This window comes from Phoca vitulina, unplaced genomic scaffold (genome assembly GCF_004348235.1).
Source record: "Phoca vitulina isolate PV1807 unplaced genomic scaffold, GSC_HSeal_1.0 scaffold5, whole genome shotgun sequence".
Lineage (NCBI taxonomy): Eukaryota > Metazoa > Chordata > Mammalia > Carnivora > Phocidae > Phoca > Phoca vitulina.
The window spans coordinates 3,873,950-3,895,649 of NW_022589708.1; the positions used below are offsets into that span (position 1 = coordinate 3,873,950).

General features: G+C 38.6%; 1 protein-coding gene across 2 annotated transcripts in view; it reads right to left on the bottom strand.

Annotated features, from left to right (window-relative positions):
- MYO16 (myosin XVI) overlaps positions 1-21,700 on the bottom strand; it is a 574,777-nt gene that overhangs the window by 272,867 nt on the left and 280,210 nt on the right. For both annotated transcript variants that reach the window (XM_032402627.1, XM_032402626.1), the window contains exons 12-13: positions 15,771-15,836; positions 5,570-5,700 (exon numbers count right to left, since the gene is read on the bottom strand). In XM_032402627.1, the coding sequence (XP_032258518.1) occupies positions 5,570-5,700; positions 15,771-15,836 (197 nt within the window). The remainder of the gene's footprint in view (positions 1-5,569; positions 5,701-15,770; positions 15,837-21,700) is intronic.

A 21,700-nucleotide genomic window follows, 5' to 3' on the forward strand; every position in this document is an offset into this window, starting at 1 on the left:
GGGAATGACAGAACCTTTAATCCATGTATGGTATCATCTCACTCTTCCCTTTGATTGGTTCACCGAAATATTTAGTACATATGTCCTATGTCACATGCCCTATGGTGTTCTAGATGCTGGGAAGACATATGAATTTAACGCCAACGTCTCTAAATGCTGGGACATCATATCAATGGGATGCGAGTCTGCCATCCAATGTTTCACAGGGTAGAACCACACACGTAGGTGAATTACAGTGGAAAGGGGTCAGGCTGAAAAGAAAGACAATGATGACTTGTCCTCAGCTTTGTAAATGAAGGTAAGTGAGGTGGCCCCCAGGGGACGGCCGCTAAGGTGGGGATGCATGTGTCCTAGAGCTACACCACATGACCTTGTTAAATCTTTCTGAGCCTTCCAGGAAAGACATTACATCTTCCTCAGGAGACCCATGAAATCTTTCTAAGCTTCCCTTGTCTTCTCCTCAAAATGAACATAAAGCAAGGAACTCCGGAAACTAAGTTGTTAGGATGGTCAGATGTGACCGGGTGAGTAAGGTGCCTGGCACGCGGCGGACCCTCCAATGGCCAGTTGCCTCTTGAGGCTGCTCTCAGTCTGACGTTCTGTGTGTTCAGTTTTCCTTCAATCTAGGAACAAACAACACTCACCAAACTTGTTATTTATAATGACGGTACTTTTGATATTTCTCAGGCATACTTCATAAGTCATCTAATTTCTTTTTTTAAAAAGATTTTTATTTATTTATTTTAGAGAGAGAAAGAATGTGCGTGCATGCACACCTGTGTAAGCAGGGGGAGGGGCAGAGGGAGAGAGTGAGTCTCAAGTAGACTCCCTGCTGAGCATGGAGCCTGACTTGGGGATGGACCCAGGACCCTGAGATCATGACCTGAACCGAAACCAAGAGTCGGACGCTTAACCAACTGAGCCACCCAGGCGCCCCATAACTCATCTAATTTCTATAAATAATAACTATATTACATTTCTGACATGAGATGAGAAGATTAACATAGAAATCCAATACAGTAATTACTGATACAAAATAATGTTCTTACTGCTTCCAGTTAAGTAAATGAAATGAAAAGGTCTTTATTCATCTGATAGCTTAAAAATTAAAAATATATATAAATCTCTTTACTAGTGCTGATTTCTCAGGCTTCTCCCTTGATATTTGTACTAATGAATTTGATTAAAGGATGTTTGCCAGAAAAGAAGAAGCCGAAATTTGCTTCTTTTATTCAAGTCTCAAGTTGTTAAGAAATGCTTTTCTATTCCCCTCATCTACACTCCCCATAAATATTTTAACGACGTTTGGAACAACTACCCTAGCAGCCTCAGGGAAGCAGGTGACAGAGACCTGCACAGGATAAGGAGTTTCTTTTCTGGGTTCAAAGGCATTTGCTTTTAACCTTCTCATTTCAGGGAGGAAACAATTTAGCTCTTTCATGGTGGAAATTTAACTTCTACACTTGTATTCGCTGTTATAAATATTCTCTTACTTAACAAAATAACTGGATGTTTCTTAAATCTTGTTTTTGTAGAGATTCTGTTCACAGCGAACAAGGTGCCCAGAGGTGGAAGAAACCAGGGAAGACTTCCCCATGAGGTGGGGGTTGAGCTGATTCTTGGAGAAGGGGTAGCATGGAAGGCAGTGATTATTCAACAAGAAATTCTCAACCAGTACTTCCCGAGCATGTACTATGCAACCTGAAACAGGGGGTGAGTCTACAAGGTGGACGAGGCCAGCAGTCTGCGGACACGAAGACCCCAGAGATCTGTGAGGATGTGCGGCTGAGCTGCCCCCGCCTCCCCCCACCACAGCGCTCACTCTATCAGGACATGTAGGAATAGAGAAAATGGCCATCAGTTCTCTTAGCTGGCTAAAATCCCATGCATTTTAACCATATCATAAAATCTCAAAATGGCCATATTCCATTTAAACTCTGAGTAAAATACAAGGAAATAAAAGAAAAAAAAAAGACATGGGATATGTTAGGATAGGGTTGACACTGCAGGTTTTCACATTAAAACTAAAAATTTTAGCTCAGTGTGATCAAGAAACATTCCTTGATCTGCAAATCCAGACTGTGATTCAATTAGAAATTGACCAGAGATTTTGGGTGGTGCCAATCAGGACCCATAAGAATTTTAAAACTTATCTGATCAGTCTTGTCTGCTAAATCTGCACGTGATAAAGGCAGACCCTAGGCTGCGTATTTCCCAAGTTACTTGTATGTTCAGCATATAACATTAATTTAGATTTGCTCCACACACTGTTAGGATAATGGATTTTTGTACATGTGCTCTAACAATTAATTAAAACCATCTATCAGGGCCTTCAGAAAATTAAAGATAAGATAGATGATGGTGAACACCAAACTCTCAGTTATAACCCAGGACCAAGTTCTGAAAATTATTAAAAAACTATTCCTCAAGATGAAGCCTAGTGTGCTAGTAGGGCGTATAATTATCAACAAAGTGAAAAATAAAATTAAAATTTGAAAATAAAATTTAAAAAGTCCCACCCTAGTCCTAAGTTACAGGATGGCTATTCCAGGAATATCTGTGTTTTGAACTCCAAGTCTTAAATTATCCTTTGTAAATGCTGGTTGTAAGACAGAATAGACTCTCTTGGGGCGCCTGGGTGGCTCAGTCAGTTAAGCATCCAACTCTTGGTTTTGGCTCAGGTCCTGATCTCAGGGTCGCGAGATGGAGCCCCACATAGGGCTCTGCGCTCCCCGAGGAGTCTGCTCAAGACTCTCTTTCCCTCTCCCTGTGCCCCTCCCTCCCGCTCTCTCTCAAAAATAAATAAATCTTTTAAAGACACACAGACTCTCAAAAATTATCTTTAAACAATGTATTTAGCTGACTTCTAAATTTACTAATTTTAATGAATTAGTATAATAAATGCAGAAAAAGGGCGCCTGGGTGGCTCAGTTGGTTAAGCGACTGCCTTCGGCTCAGGTCATGATCCTGGAGTCCCTGGATCGAGTCCCGCATCGGGCTCCCTGCTCGGCGAGGAGCCTGCTTCTCCCTCTAACCCTCCCCCCTCTCATGTACTCTCTCTCTCTCATTCTCGCTCTCTCAAATAAATAAATAAATCTTTAAAAAAATAAATAAATAAATAAATGCAGAAAACCTTTATCTTAGTCAAGACAATCAAGGAGATAGAAAAGCCACAAAAACATCAATCCTGAAAGAAGAAAGAGAATGACTAAAATAGTAAGTCCTTGTGATCACAGATTTGTTCTTCATTTCTTGAAACCTGAACGAAGAAATCTTTTTTTTAAGAAAAACTGGTTGATACATGGCATTATTAGCCTTTAAAAATGCCCCGAAGAGGGCGCCTGAGTGGCTCAGTTGGTTAAGCGGCTGCCTTCAGCTCAGGTCATGATCCCAGGGTCCTGGGATCGAGCCCCGCATCGGGCTCCCTGCTCGGTGGAGAGCCTGCTTCTCCCTCTCCCTCTGTCTGCCGCTCTGCCTACTTGTGCTCTCTCTCTATCTCTGTTAAATAAATAAATAAAAATCTTTATAAAAAAAAAAAAAATGCCCCGAAGAAATACTGCTTCTGCAGAATATTAACAAGTCCTACTGGAAAAGCAATTCCATGGGCAAATTCACGTAGAAAGCACTGGGTTACAGATAAACAGGTTTATTTACTGAAACAACTTGCTAGATACTGTAAAATCTATAACAGGCAGATTCCCAAAGGATACAATTCATTGGCAACTCAGAACTTTGCTATGGACCAATGTCTTTCAAAAGAATTGAGTGGATTCAATAAGAATTTAGGAAAATCCGTGGATCTGTGGCCATCATTTTAGGGAAGCCCGGGTGGGCCTCTGGAAACCTCCTTGGGGTAGCCACAGGGGGCCGGCCATGCACTTGTGGGTAAGCTTCATTCAGGCCCAGAAGCCGGACTATGGGCTCCCATCCCACATATAGCATCCACTGGACCCTACACTAATTAATCACCATTTACTAATTCACATTATGGGGCTCACATCCCAGATTCACTATTCACTAACTGAAGACCCTAGACTAATGAGTTACTCCTCGTAATACACAGTCACCTGACACATAAAATCGTGATGCTAATAATAATACCAATCTTATAAGATTGCTAAAGCAATGGGTAAGGGAATATGTGGAAAGCATCCTGTGGAGGGTCTGGCACTTACTAAGTTCTCAGTAAACATTAGTTGTTATTACTGACCACACTAGTATAACATGCCCCACAGTCTCATGATTTTTTTAAAAGTGTTCCCCTTTTTGGTCAAAGTTAGACTAGACAATTGGACAGATAAAGCAGATGAAAACACAGTTGCTTGATTCAAGAACGGCTAGGGCCACCCTGCCCCCAGAGCCTCTCCTACCCTGGGGACTCTTCAGAACAAGGGTGAAAACAACCACTTGGTCACAATTTTGAAAACCAGAACATTGACGTTTGCAAGCCATCTATCTGACCCTCTCTGGAACTTTTTGATCAAATTGATAATGTAAAAGTGTATAAGTAAGTGCCTACTTAAGTATTTAAATGTCTTTTAGGGGCGCCTGGGTGGCTCAATCGTTAAGCGTCTGCCTTCGGCTCAGGTCATGATCCCAGGGTCCTGGGATGGAGCCCCACTTCGGGCTCCCTGCTCAGCGGGGAGTCTGCTTCCCCCTCTCCCACTCCCCCTGCTTGTGTTCCTGCTCTCGCTTTGTCTTTCTCTGTCGAATAAATAAATAAAATCTTTTAAAACAATAAATAAATGTCTTTTGGGTTCTACCCAGGTGTCCATGTGTCCTATCTTTCATTTCACTTTGATGAGTTGGGCAAAGCTTTATTGACAACATTCAGTTGCAGCCTGATTATAACTCGGGCAAAGCCTTGAGGATTTACAGAAGTCCCCTCTGGTAGAGGTTGCTCCTAATACGAAACATAATTCTCAATGCAGATCTTATATTAACACTGAAATAATTCTTTAATCCTTTATCAATACATAATCACATTTCACCTCTACGTCTTGCGGTTCGTGTGTGTGTGTGTATGTGTGGGTGTTTGCTCCAATGTGAATCATTGTCCTGAGCTTCTTGCTATTTATGAACTAATGTTACCATGATATTTCAGTGTAAAATATGTCCAGGTATATACTTTTGGTAAAATATGAGCAGAGGTAAATAGCTAGAAGCAGGTGAGAAAACCCACAATTGCAGGGTAATAATTTGTATTTTGGACCGCACCACACAGCGGGCGCTAATAGCGGGTGCCTTTCTTTCCCGGTGATTCCTGAGGTTTGAAAGCAAAAACACTCTGGTCCTAAATAGTAAATCTTCAAAATGAATTGAGTTTCAGGTTAAGTGTGTTGATATTGATTCCGCCACACTTGGGGCTATTCCTAAGAACAGAGATGTTTCTCCTTGGTAACGAGTCAAATTACTTATGGCAAAGACACGCTGGACCACCAGGTGCTGAGGAAGTCAATAAACGTGAACCATAGGCGAGGAGGAGGGTCTCACGCCCAAGCCCCCCAGCGTTGCATCAGCGCATCATCAGCGGGTGGGTGAGCGAGGGGCGGGCGAGGGGCGGGCTCACCTGAGAATGAAGCACTGGGGCCGCTGCTCCTGGAAAAGCTGGTGGAAGGCTCTCTCGGCGCAGGAGAAGATGTGAGGCGGCAGGGAGGAGGAGCAGGGCTGCCCCGTGCTGCTGAGGTAGAGCCGAGACACCTGCCAAGCAGTGTGGGAGACAGACAGCGGTGAGAAGGTGCAGGCCCCCCGCCTCAGGGCACAGCTGCCTTATTTCCATATCCAAACGCCAGGGAAGCTCCACGTCTGAGACTCATTTGTAACTACAAAACGCCTGGGGAATTACGCCCTTTGCAGCACGTTTTGAGCATTCATAATGATGAAATAGAGGCGGCTGTCTGATCCCTCATTACTTGGTTCACAGGCTTGAAATTATTCTGCTGTCCTTAAGCAGAGCATCCCACGCACATCCAGTTTGATAGAAACCCATGAAGTAAGCTGAACCTGTGGGGATTTACATCACACACAACGTCGCTCAGCAACATTTCATTTCACTACCGTAAGACAGAAAGGATTTTTGATCCGAGTAGAAAGCACCTGCAGCTGAAACACGGAAGAACTTACAAACTTCTCAGAAAAACAAAAATGAACTTAATTTCAGTGACACAGTGATTTATGAGGATGGCCATGGTGTCAGTATGTTTAGTCCTTTTGAGTTTCTAGTAAATTCTGTTATATTAGAAGAAACACTGAATGATAGGGAGACGTGTGAGTCATGAAGAAATATCAGACCAACTTAATTTTTCTTTCACAAAGTGACTGGCCTGTAGGTTCAAGGCCGTCAAGGGTGGAAAGCTCATCAGAAGACGGAGGAAAGTGTCCACACAAGGTGAAAGGGCACCCATCCTGTCATGGCGGCCTGGGTCTTTGGCTCTGTGGGCATCAGTGGGACGAGGGGAAAGACCTGAGTGAGGCATCTTGACTGGATGGTCACAGTGCATCAGGAGCAGTTTCCTGATTCCAGGGGTGATATGGAGGTTACACATTGAACGCACAATGCATGTATTCAAGGCTGATGGGACAGCATACCAGCAAGTCATTTGAAAATTGTTGGGGAAAAAGTTGTTTGTGCTATTTATCTGCAAAATTTTCATATGTTTGAAGTCATTTATTTATTTTTTTTTTTTTTAAATATTTTATTTATTTATTTGAGACAGAGAGAATGAGAGAGAGAGAGCACATGAGAGGGGGGAGGGTCAGAGGGAGAAGCAGGCTCCCTGCCGAGCAGGGAGCCCGATGCGGGACTCGATCCAGGGACTCCAGGATCATGACCTGAGCCGAAGGCAGTCGCTTAACCAACTGAGCCACCCAGGCGCCCCCAACTGAGCCACCCAGGCGCCCTGTTTGAAGTCATTTAAAATCATAGGGGAAATAATTTTTTTCATAGAATAAATGACCTACAGCTATAAAAAAATAATCGGATGAATCTCACGAACATAATGTTGAGTGGAATCTGTCAGACACACGAGAGAACATTCAATAAGATAAAGTATAAAACCAGGTAAAACTAAGCCACACCGTAGAAGTCAGGTCGGTGGTGCCTTGGCCAAGGTGCTGGTGATCGCAGAGGGGTGAAAGCAGGGCTTCTGGAGTGCGGTAAATGCTCTGGATCTGAGGGCTCGTGAAAATTTACCCATCTGGACACTTAGAAACCCATGTCCGCTGCATCTCAATAAAAACTCCAGAAAGCCAAAATCCTTAAATACCGTGGTCCTGGTGCAGACACCAGAAGAAGAGATCACCTGGACAAACTAGAGAACTCAACCTAAGCCCACACATGGGTGTGGATTTGGGGTACGAAAGGGGGCTGTTTCATGCATTAGTCGTAAAGAATGGGCTGATTATTAGTAAAGGAAACGAACGCTGATCTCTATCTCATGCCATGTGTAAAACTGAATTCTAGATGAATTTAAGTCCCAAATATAAATAGCAAAGCATAAAACATTTACACAAGTAAACAGAATAATACTCTCATGATTTTGGAATAAGGAAATAGGGTTCCCAAACACAAATTATAATGGGAAGGATGAATCAATATCAAAATAGTACATTTGACAATTGCTGTTCGACCACAAACATCATACATACAGTAATGTGATAAAAATCAAAGATAGAGAGGAGATTAAGCTGTGTGTACTATCAATACATTAACAGTGTCTTATAAACGACTCCAACAAATAAATAAGACTGGAAATAAAATAGAAAATTGGACAAAGAATACAAACAGAAAAGAACAACCAATAAATATGAGAAAAGAAGCAGAAACTCTCTGGTAAGCAGGAAAATGCCATTTCAAATAGGAAGGTGACAGATATAAAATACTAGTAACTTTATCAATGGTTTAATAATAATGGCTTACACTTGTTATGTGCTTGCCACTGTTCTAAGCACTTCATATTCATCCAATTCTCTTAGAAATCTATGACTTGGGTATGAGAATGATCTTCTTTTTACAAGTGAGGAAACTGAAGCAATGAAGTTAGTAACCGGTCAAAGGCCACATAGCTAATTAGTGGTAGAGCTTGGTTTAAAAGGAAGTTTTCTCCAGCACTAGAAAAACGCACCTGCACTATGGAGAGTTGTTCTAACTGGAACAGTGATTTGGTAACAACTTCTAAACTTAAGGTGGGCTTGACCAGGACTCTCTCCGAAGAAACTCTCGAACATTAGCAAAAAGCACACATGAAACGGTTCTTAGCCTCTTTGTGAGAGCAAAAAACATGCCAATAATTTAAAAATCAGTATAGGGTTTAATGGATGAATATAAAGGATTGTGTTTTAATATGATAAAATACTATAGGGCATTTAGAATAAATTATCGAGACCTGAAACTATCAACATAAAAAAGTACAATGGCTAATGAAGATTTGTTTTGTAAAAGGATATAGTTAATATATGTGAATATATCAGCAATATATCTGAGTGAATTAAAATGGAAAATAATGGCATTTGAAGTTTTTTTTTCACATGTACAGTAGTCTCCCCCCCTTTACCCACGTGGTCTGTTCCAGGACCCCCAGGGGGTGCCCAAAACCACAGAGAATACCGAACCCTATATACACTATGTGTTTTCTTATATATACTTAACTATGATAAATTTATAAATTAAGCACAGTAAGAGATTACCAAGGATAACTAATAATGAAATAGAACACTTATAACAATATACAGTAATAAAAGTTGTACAAGTGTGGTTTCTCTGTCTCTCTCAAAATTCCTTCTCTTCCTGTATACACCCCTCTTCTTGCGATGATGAAAGATGATCAATTGTCTACATGATGAGATGAAGTGCAGCGAGTGACACAGGCATGTGATGCAGGCTTCTGATGTGATGCTACATCAGAAGGAAGATCGGTCCCCAACTGACCCTGACCTCGGGTAACTGAGACCATGGAAAGCAAAACCACAGGTAAGTGGGACAACCGTATGTGCCTATGTATAGTGAACATATGAAAGACTGGATGAGGGGCGCCTGGGTGGCTCAGTCAGTTAAGCGTCTGCCTTTGGCTCAGGTCATGATCTCAGGGGTCCTGGGATTGAGCCCTGCATTGGGCTCCCTGCTCAGCGGGGAGTCTGCTTCTCCCTCTCCCTCTGCCCCTCCCCCTGCTTGTGCACATGTGCTCGCTCTCTCTCTCTCTCTCTCTCAAATAAAAAAATAAAATAAAACCTTTAAGAAAAATGACTGGATGAAAGGATAATAGTTTCGGGAGAGTGGTTGTCATTGCTTATGAAAAGGAATTTGCCTGTGTTCATAGCACACTACACCAGCTAATCTAAGACACCATATAATTAAAACAAAACTTTATTTTCTGTTCTATGCAGAAAACAAATGTTACAATTGAAGTAGGGCATGATGTGTTCTTAGCACATCTTTATAGCTGCATCCCAGTCTCAGGAGTGTATGTGAACAAATAGGACTTCTTTATTTGAAATAGTTTTCAGAGTTTTGTATTTTTAATTATTTCAGAATTTAAAATGGATACCAAAAGAATTAATGATAGCAATGTATACATTATAATTCATAAACCAACCAGGGAGTTCTAGCCCAGCTCTATTTTCTTGCAGGACAAATTTCTGTTCCTTTTGAACACTTGCATTAACACTATTTCATGTCCCAAGTCCAACACCGGCCTAATCAAATTTTAACAGAATGCTTTTAAACTCCATCTGTAAAATCCTGCTGAGAATTTCATTAGATGTTACAAACAAGGCAAGACAGAAGAGAGCCAGGAGCATATGTGACTCCTACTCTGCTTCTTCAAACCTCCTCAGGGTCACATCTTCTCTTAAGGCCAAGTTTTACTAGACTTTAGACATGTAAGGGATCTTGGGTGTCTATGTTTTTTCATGATAATCAAACTAACATTTCTCAGATCCCTTCTCTTAAAAGCCCTCTCCTTTCCATACAGTGTCAGACTTTATGTTGTAGACTATTCAATTGCTATCCCCTGGTAATACTTAGCTCGATGCTGATTCTAGGCTTTGTAAGTAATATAAATACAAAATAATAATGTTAATATAATAGTGCATTTAATAAAGATAATAATCAATTCTACTTAATTTTTTCTATTGAAGCTTGAAGATCTTCACTTATGCAGGTCCAGTTTTCTGACAGGCCATGTAACCTTCAGACTGGTTATCATTCATTGCCACTGTCATTTTCATTATTAATATTATTGGATGTTCCCACTGGGTCCAGCAACTACCATCAGCAACAGCCACTCCCTCCCACATGCCTTCTCTCTCCCCTTCACCTTATTCTCTCCCCATGTGCATCATCTGGGAACGAGAGGATTCTGGTCACTGGTAATTTTAAGTGCTCGATTGGAACCCATGGGTGAGATGACATCACATCAACCTCATTCATGGGTACCTCCCTTTGCTGGACTCTGCTTCCAGTGAAGAAGGTCCTCTTTCCAGCCCCACTCATCCAGAGATAACACTCTCTGCTCAGTCACCCCAGCTACTCGCCAAACTCAAACATGCAGTGGGAATATTAGGAGACCAACAACAAGCAGAATCTGAAAATTAAATGAAGCCCTAAGGCTGACATGCTACACTAGGGTGCCATTTTACATAGTGGGAGAGCTTAAGCTCACCGCCAATAGAGGACAAAGAGAAAGTGGGTACTGATCATTTCTGTGTCCTTGTGTACTTAAAAATATAACCTTGAGAAATGATCTCCAGATCTTTTATCTGGAATGGCGTCATTATTTTGCACACTGAGATTTCCAAGTGATATATCTTTGGTTTGTGAAGTCCATAGTAAAGGGAACAGTGAGAAATATCTGAGACAAGTCTGACATGGATGTTTGAGGCGGCCAATGCATCTCTACAGCTGAAGTGTCTACTCTCATGACATTCACGTGTTCACTGGTTTCCACAATGATACAAACACCACGTTGTTTGTCCTTTCTAATTACTACCTTGACAATGCATTAGACCTGGGTTTTTTTAAGGATTTTATTTATTTATTTATTTGAGAGAGAGAAAGAGAGTGTACGAGCATGGGGAGGGGCAGAGGGAGAGGGAGAAGCAGACTCCCCGCTGAGCAGAGAGCCAGATGTGGGGCTCGATTCCAGGACCCTGAGATCATGACCTGAGCCGAAGGCAGATGCGTAACACTGAGCCACCCAGGCGCCCCTAGACCTGGTTCTTTAGTGGCTGCCATCTGCCCTGTCATTGTGGTCACCCGATCCCTCTCCCCTTCCCCTCTCCCTCCCCCTTTCCCTATCCTCTTCCTCTACCTCCTCCTCCTGATCCTTCATTGCTTTCTACTATTTTTCTACCTCATTCTTAAACTTGGTATGAATCCTAGAAATCTTACAAAACAAAATATCTATGTGAATTATTCCTAATCTTGCATCCAAGGTAGAACCTCAACATTATTTCATTTTAATCTCCAAAAACTTTGTACATTCACCTGTACCTGGTTTTTCCTCATCAATTTTTCTCTTCTTTCATTTTCTTTTTTGTTATAGATTCTCCTAGACCCACAAATTCAAAACCTGTATCTTCAAGGGATGTTCCTCTCTTATTTGTTCCTTAAATGAAATTCTCTGCAGGTTCTTCTTACTGTCTTTTCACAGACCCACTCAACTTCTGCCCATTACCACCAGAGCCCCCACACTAGGCTTGCTCTTGGATTATTTCAGTACCTACTAACTAGTCTTCTTGCCTAAATGTCTCTTTTTCTCAAACTGATGGTGACAGACTTATAAACACTATTTGTATCAGACTTGTTTGTTTCTAGTGGCTCTTTATTTTCTAAAATTAAAACCCAAACTCTCTAACTTAGCTTTATAGTCTAGATCTAAACCAGACTTTCAATTCTTTAACTTTTTGAACTCCTGCTCTTATAGGATTAGTCTATGCCTTCTTCTCAATGATCCTATATTTTTTTGTCCCCATAATGTGTCTCTAGACAATTCTCCAAAGTATACTTCCTCTCCCCTTACCAGAATCTTACTCATTCCTTGGGATTTGCACCAATCACATTGCTTTTCCAACTAATGCCTTTCTCAACTTGGTAAGATTTCCTTCCCTCCAACCTCCTGACTTGTCAATTAATAGTGTACATTCTCAATATAGCTATCTTACTGTCCTCAGCTACAAGTGAAGTCTGTTATTATTTTTATCATTACTTATGTATTATCTCTAGAATGTCAATGCAGTTTTTAAGGATGAGGAGACTCTTAGCATCCCCAAATACCTAACATAACATATTGTGTTTAATAGACTCGATAAATGTTTCTTGGTTTGATGAAGCATTCTTGTTCCCGATTATAACACTGCTCCTTTTGCAAAGCCTTTTCAGAAAGATCTGGCTACTTTGTTATTTTTTCCCTCTCCCCTACCTCTTATGTGTTTAAAATGAGCGATGTCACTTGCCTTCAACATAAATGGGCAGCACAATAGTGAGCCCCCCCCTCCGCTGGTTGTACTTCATTTAGAACCGTCTGCCTACTGGCCCGTTAGGTGCCACTCCTCCCCAGTGACTGTTCGTATCACCTTAACATTGCTTATGTCCCAAACCAGGGACAGGGCTGCTTGCTGCCATGTGTTTGTATTAGTCTCAAAATGCAGTTCAAAACAGAGGGCTCTACATCCATGATTAATGGCCTCCTGGAAATAAGAAATGAATGTTATGCAAAGCTTAATATAACACAGTTAATGGTAACAAAATTAAAGTGAGTTACAGATGATGCATGTGGATTTTTTTTCAACATGAAACACAGAAGGCATTCTCCTGGTCTATATAATCCTATAGATATAATCATATTCAATGTTTTAGTTTCTTCTTTTATTCAACTAACGACGGAAGAAACTAAACTATCTGAACAGAATTTATTTAAGATAATAAGCATATATATGATTATATAATCAATAAGCACAAAAATAAGTGAAACTCTCCCTTGCATGTCCATAGGACACTGAGGTAACTTGATGTGGTTCAGTACACAAGTAACTGATTTAAAATCGCAAGGTACTAAGATTGCTACAGAGGATAACCACTAATTCGGCCTAAAAATTAAACCTTATAGCTACCTAATATCTATAATTATATTATGAGTTATTACTTGTAGCCCAGGAAAGTGCAAAGTATTTAATTCTACATAATGGAAGTGAATTCCAAAAGCACCAAACACAGTAAAATCTCATTATGTCCTATAAAAAGTGGGCAGTTTTATTGTAAGCTTTTTATCAGTGCATATTTTACCTAAATATATTTATTTTCCTCTTACATTCTATGTCAGAGTCCACTGGAATTGATGGATATAAAGGATGATACATATAAGTTATATGTTGCATTCACCATTTTAAGTTTTAATGAAGTGTTCATGCAAAAATCTCAGTGCATTGTGTTTTATTTCTACATTAATAAAGAAGTATGTCTCTTAATGTCTCTCCTTTTCTCTATTATATGTATTTCTGAAAGACCTGCAAATACAATACATTACTTGAAGCCATAAAACTGCCAAACTATTAACACCCTAAAAACGAAGAAACCACAAAATCACAGGTCTGTTCCATTTGAGATACTATATAACATGACAAGCAATGTCATACTAAAACAATTTATTATGGTACATTTTCCCTAATCCTTAGAATTTGACCTCTAGATCTATATAAGCATTTTTACAATAGCTATATATATATATATTTTATGTAATTATTTATTTTTAATTTAATTTAATTTAATTTTATTATGTTATGTTAGTCACCATACAATACATAATTAGTTTTTGATGTAGTGATCCATAATTCATTGTTTTCGTATAACACCCTGTGCTCCATGCACTACGTGTCCTCCCTAATATGTAATTATTTAAAACTGGCTTTTGTCTCACCATAAGATTCTTATTGACTCTATGATCCAATATAATACCATAAATATAAGCCAGAAACAACACATTGTCAGCTTTAAATAGCAGGAGTTCTCTCTCTCTCTCTCTCTCTCTCTCTTAAATTGAAGAATAATGAACTTGGAAAGCATCAAAGATGCAGAAAACTCAGGCACCCTGGTGGCTCAGGCACCCCATTAAGCATCTGCCTTCGGCTCAGGTCATGATCCCTGGTCCTGGGATTGAACCCCACATTGGGCTCCCTGCTCAGCAGGGAACCTGCTTCTCCCTCTCCCTCTGCCTCTCCCGTCTGCCCATGCTCTCTCTTGCTATTTCTCTCTCTCAAATAAATAAAATCTTAAAAAAAGATGCAGAAAACTATGTTTAAAGCAAAATTAAAAGCCCCAAATACTTATTTATATAAGGCAGAAAATTGACAATATAACTATATAACTTAAATAACTATCAAATTAAACTCCAAGAACTTAGGAAGAAGGAGACGATAAAAAGAAAAAGCAGAAATCAATTGTATAGAGAATAAATTTACAGCAGAAAAAAAATTAAGTCAGGAAATGTTTTTCTTGGAAAAGATTAATACAATCATGAAATTCCTAGCAAATTGATTTTAAAAAGTCAGAGAAGGCACACATGATCAACACTGGGAACGAAAAGAAATCACTCGAAACTCTACAAACATTAAAAAAATAAATAGGACTCATGAATAATTATATGCCCCAGACTTTGGAAGATTAAATATAATGAACAGAATCCTTGTAAAACAAAATTATTAAGAACTGACATAAAAAGAAATAAAAATCGAACAGTGCATATGTCTATTTGATCATCACAGGTCAGGTTAAACTCCTCTGATAAAACTCCTGAGATGACTTCAGGTGACTGCTCTTGCCCTGGCCCATCACGTGACCACACATTCAGGTTGCCCAAGGCTAAGGCTGGGATTGGCCTGAGTGGAGTGAGGACAGTGGGCAAGGTGCAGCAGTTTTAAAGCAACAGTGCAAGTCAGTTTGGTAAGAAGGGCGGAGGCTGGGGTAATGAGTGGGCACTCTATTTTGCAGGTGGGGTTTCTATAAGAATTCTTCATTGATTCCTTGGGAGCTTAAAGAAGGTGTTCTCTCTCCCTTCCCCTCCTTCTCTCCTTCTCCCTCTTCTCCAACCTCTTGCGTACCACCTCCCCCTCCAACATCTAGGAGCACGTCCCTGCTTCAGAAACACGTGTCCGCTCCCCTTGCCTCTTTGTCATGCTCCTGCTCCAGATATGGGATTCTGCTTTCACTGGAACCAGCCTTGTGCTTACAAAAAAATAGAGAGCTTGCACGATGATATTCTTGATCTATTACTACTCGAAAATCATGCTGTGTTTTCAGTTGCCTGGAATAATTTTCCAAAAGCAATTTCTCTTTTAATTTTGAGAGTCTCATAATTAAAAGTGGAAGGTCATTTGGAAAAATGTACAAAATTCAACATTATCCTTTCTTATTCTCATTGTTTTAACATCATAGAATTTTTTTGAAAGAGGTCATGATGTTGAAATAAGGACTGTAAACCAACTGATCTTGGATTAGTTAAGAAGGTATGGAAAGTAGAGTAATATATTATTTAATTTTAGAAGTCTGTCTAGTGACTACAATTGTAGGAAAATGACACATTCTAAGTGCAAAGGAATCTTTTGAGAAGATAACGTTCTTTTCCATTTTTGTCTCAGAACAAATGAAAGTCATTATTATGCAAATTTCAATTTAGACTTCTCTGAGACGTTTGACTTTACTTATTGTTTTGGGGTTTCTTCTTAATCAATCATTTGATGCAAATAGGTATTTTAAATGATATTTTAAATTTTATACTCACCATGGTGGAATAAATTGGAAGCTCCTTGAATGGGTTAACAAGCAAGAGGATGTCTCCAATAAAAGTCTGTTAAAAGAAAAGGATATAAATAGTTGGTGGACTATATAAATAGAACACTTAAAATTAAAAATGATATAACTTTAACATCATTGTATAAAATATAGAAAATAAATAAAAGCCATACATTAACATTTTGTGAACTGTTTTGAAAGTTTGTATATAAAGAAATAGGGAAGTCAAACTCAAATAAAATAAAACCAATAGGCTTGTTCCATTAAACACATAACAAATGAAATGACCGCATTCTAAAAATTGCTTTTCTTAAAGGGTTTTTTTGAGAATTAGACTGAATAAAAAAAATATAAATTAAAACACATGGCAAAATATACTGGAGGAAATAAATGTGGTAATGAGTTCTATGCTGCTACAGAATAAGAATAAAATGCACAACTGAAAAATGAATAAAGCACAGAAAGCAAATAAAAATACTTCTGTAATAAAAAAAGGACAAGTTATGAGATATAAAGGCACAAAAAACAGAATAAATACAAGTCAAATAATAAAATGATAGATTTAACCCCCCCAAAATCAGTAATTACATCAAATGCAAAGCTACTAAATACTCTAACTAAAGGACGAAGATTATGAACTAAAGTACTCTGTATAGATTAAGAAAATTTAGAAATAAAAAGATAAAACAAGATATACCTGAAAACAATGATAACAGGAAAATGTGGTTTAGCAACACTCAATTAACACATACAAAAAATAAATAAATAAATAAAACTGATGAAAAGGAACATTTCACAGTGATAAAATGTTAAATCAGGAAGATACAGCATTTAAAATTTCAGTGAGACTAAAATCTAGCACAAAATATACAAAGAAAAACAGCTGTAAGGAGAAAATTTAATTCCAAATGACAGTGGGGACTTTATATAATTTTTTTCTTAGTAACTCATGAAATAAGCAGATAAAATTTTGGAATAAATAATTACCAAGTGATTAATTGACTTATATGCAACACTGTTACCAAACAATTGCAGAATATACATTCTTTGAAATTGAACACAGGTCAGTTTCATCACATTTAAAGGACTTGAATCACATAGAGTATGCACTCTGATCATGGTAGAATTAAGACAGAAATTAATAATGGATATCTAGAAAATCACCAAATGTTTGGGAATTAAACAATGCATCTGCAAATAACCGATGAACCAAAAAAGGAGCCACAATGCAAATCAGAAAATATTTTGATTATAACATATCATAATTTGTGAGATGCAACCAAAGGTATACTTAGTATGGAAATTATTGCCTGATATGCTATTTATAAAAAAGAAAAAAGGCTGGTAATTATGATCTAAGTATACTTTTCAAGGAGCTCATCAAACTACATAAAGATAAAATGAAATATAATCATTATAACAGCAGAAATTAATGGAATAGAAAACAAAAGTCAAAAGGTGGTCTTTTGAACAGTGTAATAAAATGGTGAGTACCCTAACAAGATTGAGAAAACAAGAGAAAATATATAAACCATCGGTAACCTAAATATGACATTACTACAGACAATATAGATATGAAAACAGATAAAGAGATATTTGGAATCACATTTTAGCCACTATGGGTATTTAGAAAATGTGGACAACAACCATCATCTTCCCAAAAGTAACACAGTAAGATATAGAACATCTGACTAGTTTTTTTCTGTGAAAGAAATTTGAATCTATGTCTAAAAACCTTTCCACAAAGAAAATTTAAACTTCACTGGTGAATTCTTCCCAATATTGATGAACAAAATAAGCAAAATAAGCAAATTCCTATTGTTCCAGAAAATAACAGAAGAGGAACACCGTTTCATTTTAAGAGGCCTGCATAAACTTGGTATTACAAACCTAAGTAGTATATTGAAAGAAAGGAAGATTACAGGCTGTTCTCTTTCATAGTATACATGCAAAAATCCTGAGCAAAATACTGACTAATTAAATCCAGTAATACATTCAACAGATAATCTGTTTCAACCAAATAGGATTTGTTCTAGTAACATAAGGTTGGCTTCATATTAGGAAATCCACTCTTGTAATTTATAATACTAAAAAGTAAAGAACAAAAGGCATATGATCATCTCAATAAATGTCAAAAAACATTTCATAGCATTCAATGCTTACTCTTGATTAAAAATAAGAACTTCAAAAGCTATTAATAGAAGGAACTCCATTAATCTAATAAAATTTAACCATACCAATGGCAAAGCTACTGAAAACAACTTGCTTAATGATAAAACATCGAAAGCTTTTCCCTGAGATCCAAAATGAGACAGGAATGCCTATCTTAGGTTATTGTCACCTCCCATTATCTTTTTATTAAGAGTGCCATCCCGTGAAATAAAACAAGAAAAAAAAAAGTAAGGAAGCTATCAAGATTTAAAAGAGAAAAATAAAAGTCATTATCTACATACTATATGGCAGTATATGCAGAAAATCCAAAAAAATCTCCATATAAATCAATATTTACATATGAACTTAGCAAGTTTGGCAGATGAAACATGAATTTCACAGTGAAATTGTATCTCTATATTTATAATACACAAAAAGGAAATGAAATTTGCTTGTTATTTTCAGTCAGAAAATATTTATTATAGCATTGCAGTTTGAAAAAGGCCTAGAAACAGATGTAATACAAATGGTCAAGACTTCTGCATCAAAAATTTAAAAATGTTCCAGAGAAAGTAAACATGGTCAAAGGAGGGATATTAACCTTCCATGATATATAGAAGACTTCTACATATCAAGATTTATTATACTGCTCTAGTGATTAAGATATCTCAGTACTGGCTTAGGCACAACGGATCCATACAACAAAAGGTGGATTCGAGAGACAGACCCACTCCCCAGGGTCATCTGGTCACCACAAAGGCGCCATTGCAATGCAGCAGGGGAATCCACATGGAGAAACATTAGTCTGGACTCTCCTCTTGTACCACTGTGAAATCACTTCCACGCTGGTAATACACCTTAAATATTCAAGTTAAAACAACCAAACTGAAATAAGAAAATATAAGAAAATGTCCCAAGCCAAATTTTCTTAAGTGGGACACAAAAAACACTAAATGTAAAGAACTTTGAAAAAACTGCAAGCTTCTATTCATCTACAGACCTACTATAAGGCGAAAATGCAAGCCACAAACTGGGAGAAAATGCTTACACATATGTAGATCTAAGAAAGAAAGAATATCCTGAATATATAAAAATCCCTACGTATCAAGAAGAAAAATAAAACAACCCATTTATTTTTAAATGTCAATATAACTGAAAGGGTGCCTCATGAGATGAGATGGCCAAGTGAGCCACACACACATACTGGTCACCATCATCAGTCAGCAGGAAGATGTGAGCTAAAACCACAGTGGGATACCACAACCACCGGAATGGCTAGCATCTGTGAAAACTACTAACACAACAGCCAACACTGATTATGCTGGGTGTTGGTGAGGGTGCGGAAACCAAAGTCTGTGGCGGGAGTGTAACCACTCTGAGAAAGTGGCTATATCTACTCAGGCTGAAGGTACCTGTGATGCCGGCATTCCAGGGCTCAGTTCACGCCCCACAAAAATAGCCCCATGGAAATACTTGCGTACACATGTCGCCAAAAAAGGCCCAAGATGGTTTATAACAGTATCACCGAAATAATTCACATAATTGTAACAGCGTAATTCAATAACCAAAGAGTGGAGACAACTCAAGTGTTCCTCCATTGTAGAGTAAATAAATAAATGAGGATATATTCACACAGCAGATGATTTTAGAGGAGTAACAGTGGGTAGCTGTTGCTGAAAGCAGCAGGATAGATGGTTATCAGAAATACAACAATGAATGAAAGTGGGCAGACGCAGAAGAGAACACACTGGGTGAGTCCTTTTATATAAAGTACAGAAAAAAATACCAAAAGAATCTGTAGCTATATATGCCAAAATCTTTTGTGATGATTAGGGTAAACTGAAGAAGGGGCTTTTTAATATTTCATTTCTTTACGAAGCTGCTGGTTACCTGGGCATGTTCACCAAATGAAAATTCATGAAGCCATACACCCATGAGTGATGCATGACTCTCTTTATATATTGTGATTCAAGATAACATTGACTTCAAAGAAGGACTGGCCAGGATTCTACAGCCAAGTAAGGGAGAAAAGAAAAGTAAAATGATTAAAAAAAAAAAGAAAGAAAGAAAAGTAAAATGACTGAACCAAACAGGGATCTTTGTAGTGAAGTATCTGAAAATTACTCAGAAAAATGAAGAAAAAAAGTAGACTGAGGGAGAAGGGAGAAATCTGCTAAGGAAGGAAAAATGAGGAGCTTTAAAATAAAATCAAAAGCCTTCTAAATTGCACTTTTCTATTGCGATATAATTTCTATTTTGATCTAATTATTGAAGGAATTTGAGACTGTCTTTGCAAATGTGTTTTATGATAAAAAAAATAGTCTAGAAAACTGTGATCTGAGTGTTAACGATACTCCTAACGTATGAGTTTATATAGGTTTATTCCATATTCTCAAGAGGCTGCTTTGATGAAAAGTAACATTGTAAATGTTTTGCAGAGAAAGAATTTTTTTAAAATTTAGAAACCTACACATTTCCTTTACTCATCTTTCTAAAATATCACTGTTTTATTTTTTAATAGCTCACACATGTTAAGTGCTCACAAGGGCCTATGAGGTTCAGTGGAATGACAGGGAATGACATGGCAGGTATTGCATATGGTAGGTGCAGCTTCAGAGTCCAGGCTAGGGAACAGTGTCAGCTGGGGGAAAATGCATCTGTCCTCATAATTTCAAATATCCTCCAAGTGAGAGAGACTTCGACTTCTGACACAAGCTTGTCAACTTTAGCCTCTTGAGCTGCTCTTACAAAGAAGACCCACTACATCCCACTGGGTCACCTGGAGGGGAATGTTCAGTTAATAAGTGGCTCAGGTGAGCCAGGCTGCCTACCTGGCTAACTAGATGTAACAGGCGCCTCTGTTTATTTGGGGGGTTTCTTTCTTTACCAGTCTCGAGTCCTACCAGTTGTTTGTAAAGAGAATATTACCTCCATGTTTATCTGCCATCCATAAAGAAATTTGATTGCATATTCTATTTCCACTGTCCCGGTTGACAGTAATTATTCAGAGAAAGAAATGTCTTTATTCTCTGCATTATTTAGCAAGCAAACATCTCATCTCTTACAATTCATTTTGTTTGACGGTTTGGGCACATCCTACTGCTGTATGGAACTGTATGGGCTGTATGGAACATTCACAATCTGATATCCAAATGAAATGCTATATACACTTAGTTAAAAGGGCAAGTTATGTTTGCTCCTGGGTTTTGGCACCAAAAGGAAAAAGAAAAGAAAAGAAAAGAAAAGGGAAGGGAAGGGAAGGGGGGGAGGGAAGGGGAGGGGAGGGAAGGGAAGGGAAGGGAAGGGGAGGGAAGGGAAGGGAAGGTAGGGGAGGGGAGGGAAGAGAAGGGAAGGGAAGGTAGGGGAGGGGAGGGGAGGTAGGGGAGGGGAGGGGAGGGGAGAGGAAGGAAGGGAAGGGAGGGGAGGGGAGGGGAGGAGAGGAGAGGAGAGGAGAGAAGAGAAGAGAAGAAAAAGAAAAGAGGCAACTTATAGACTGTTTTGAAAGATCATCTTATATAACCAGTCAGATTACAGCAAAAAGAGATGAAAATCCCGGTTAGACAATTAATTCAGCAGACATGTGTTATGTTGGCCCTGATGGACTGGTGACAGTAGTGGAGGTCCATTCTGTGTATTTTGAAAGGAGGGCTGCCGAGATTTGCAGTAAAATCAAATGCAGGACACTGAAGAAAGACCAGTCTAACCAGGCACTTCAGCCTGAAACTGGGAGAAGAGTAAGAGGGGAAGGGAGGGGCCTGTAGGGAGAGT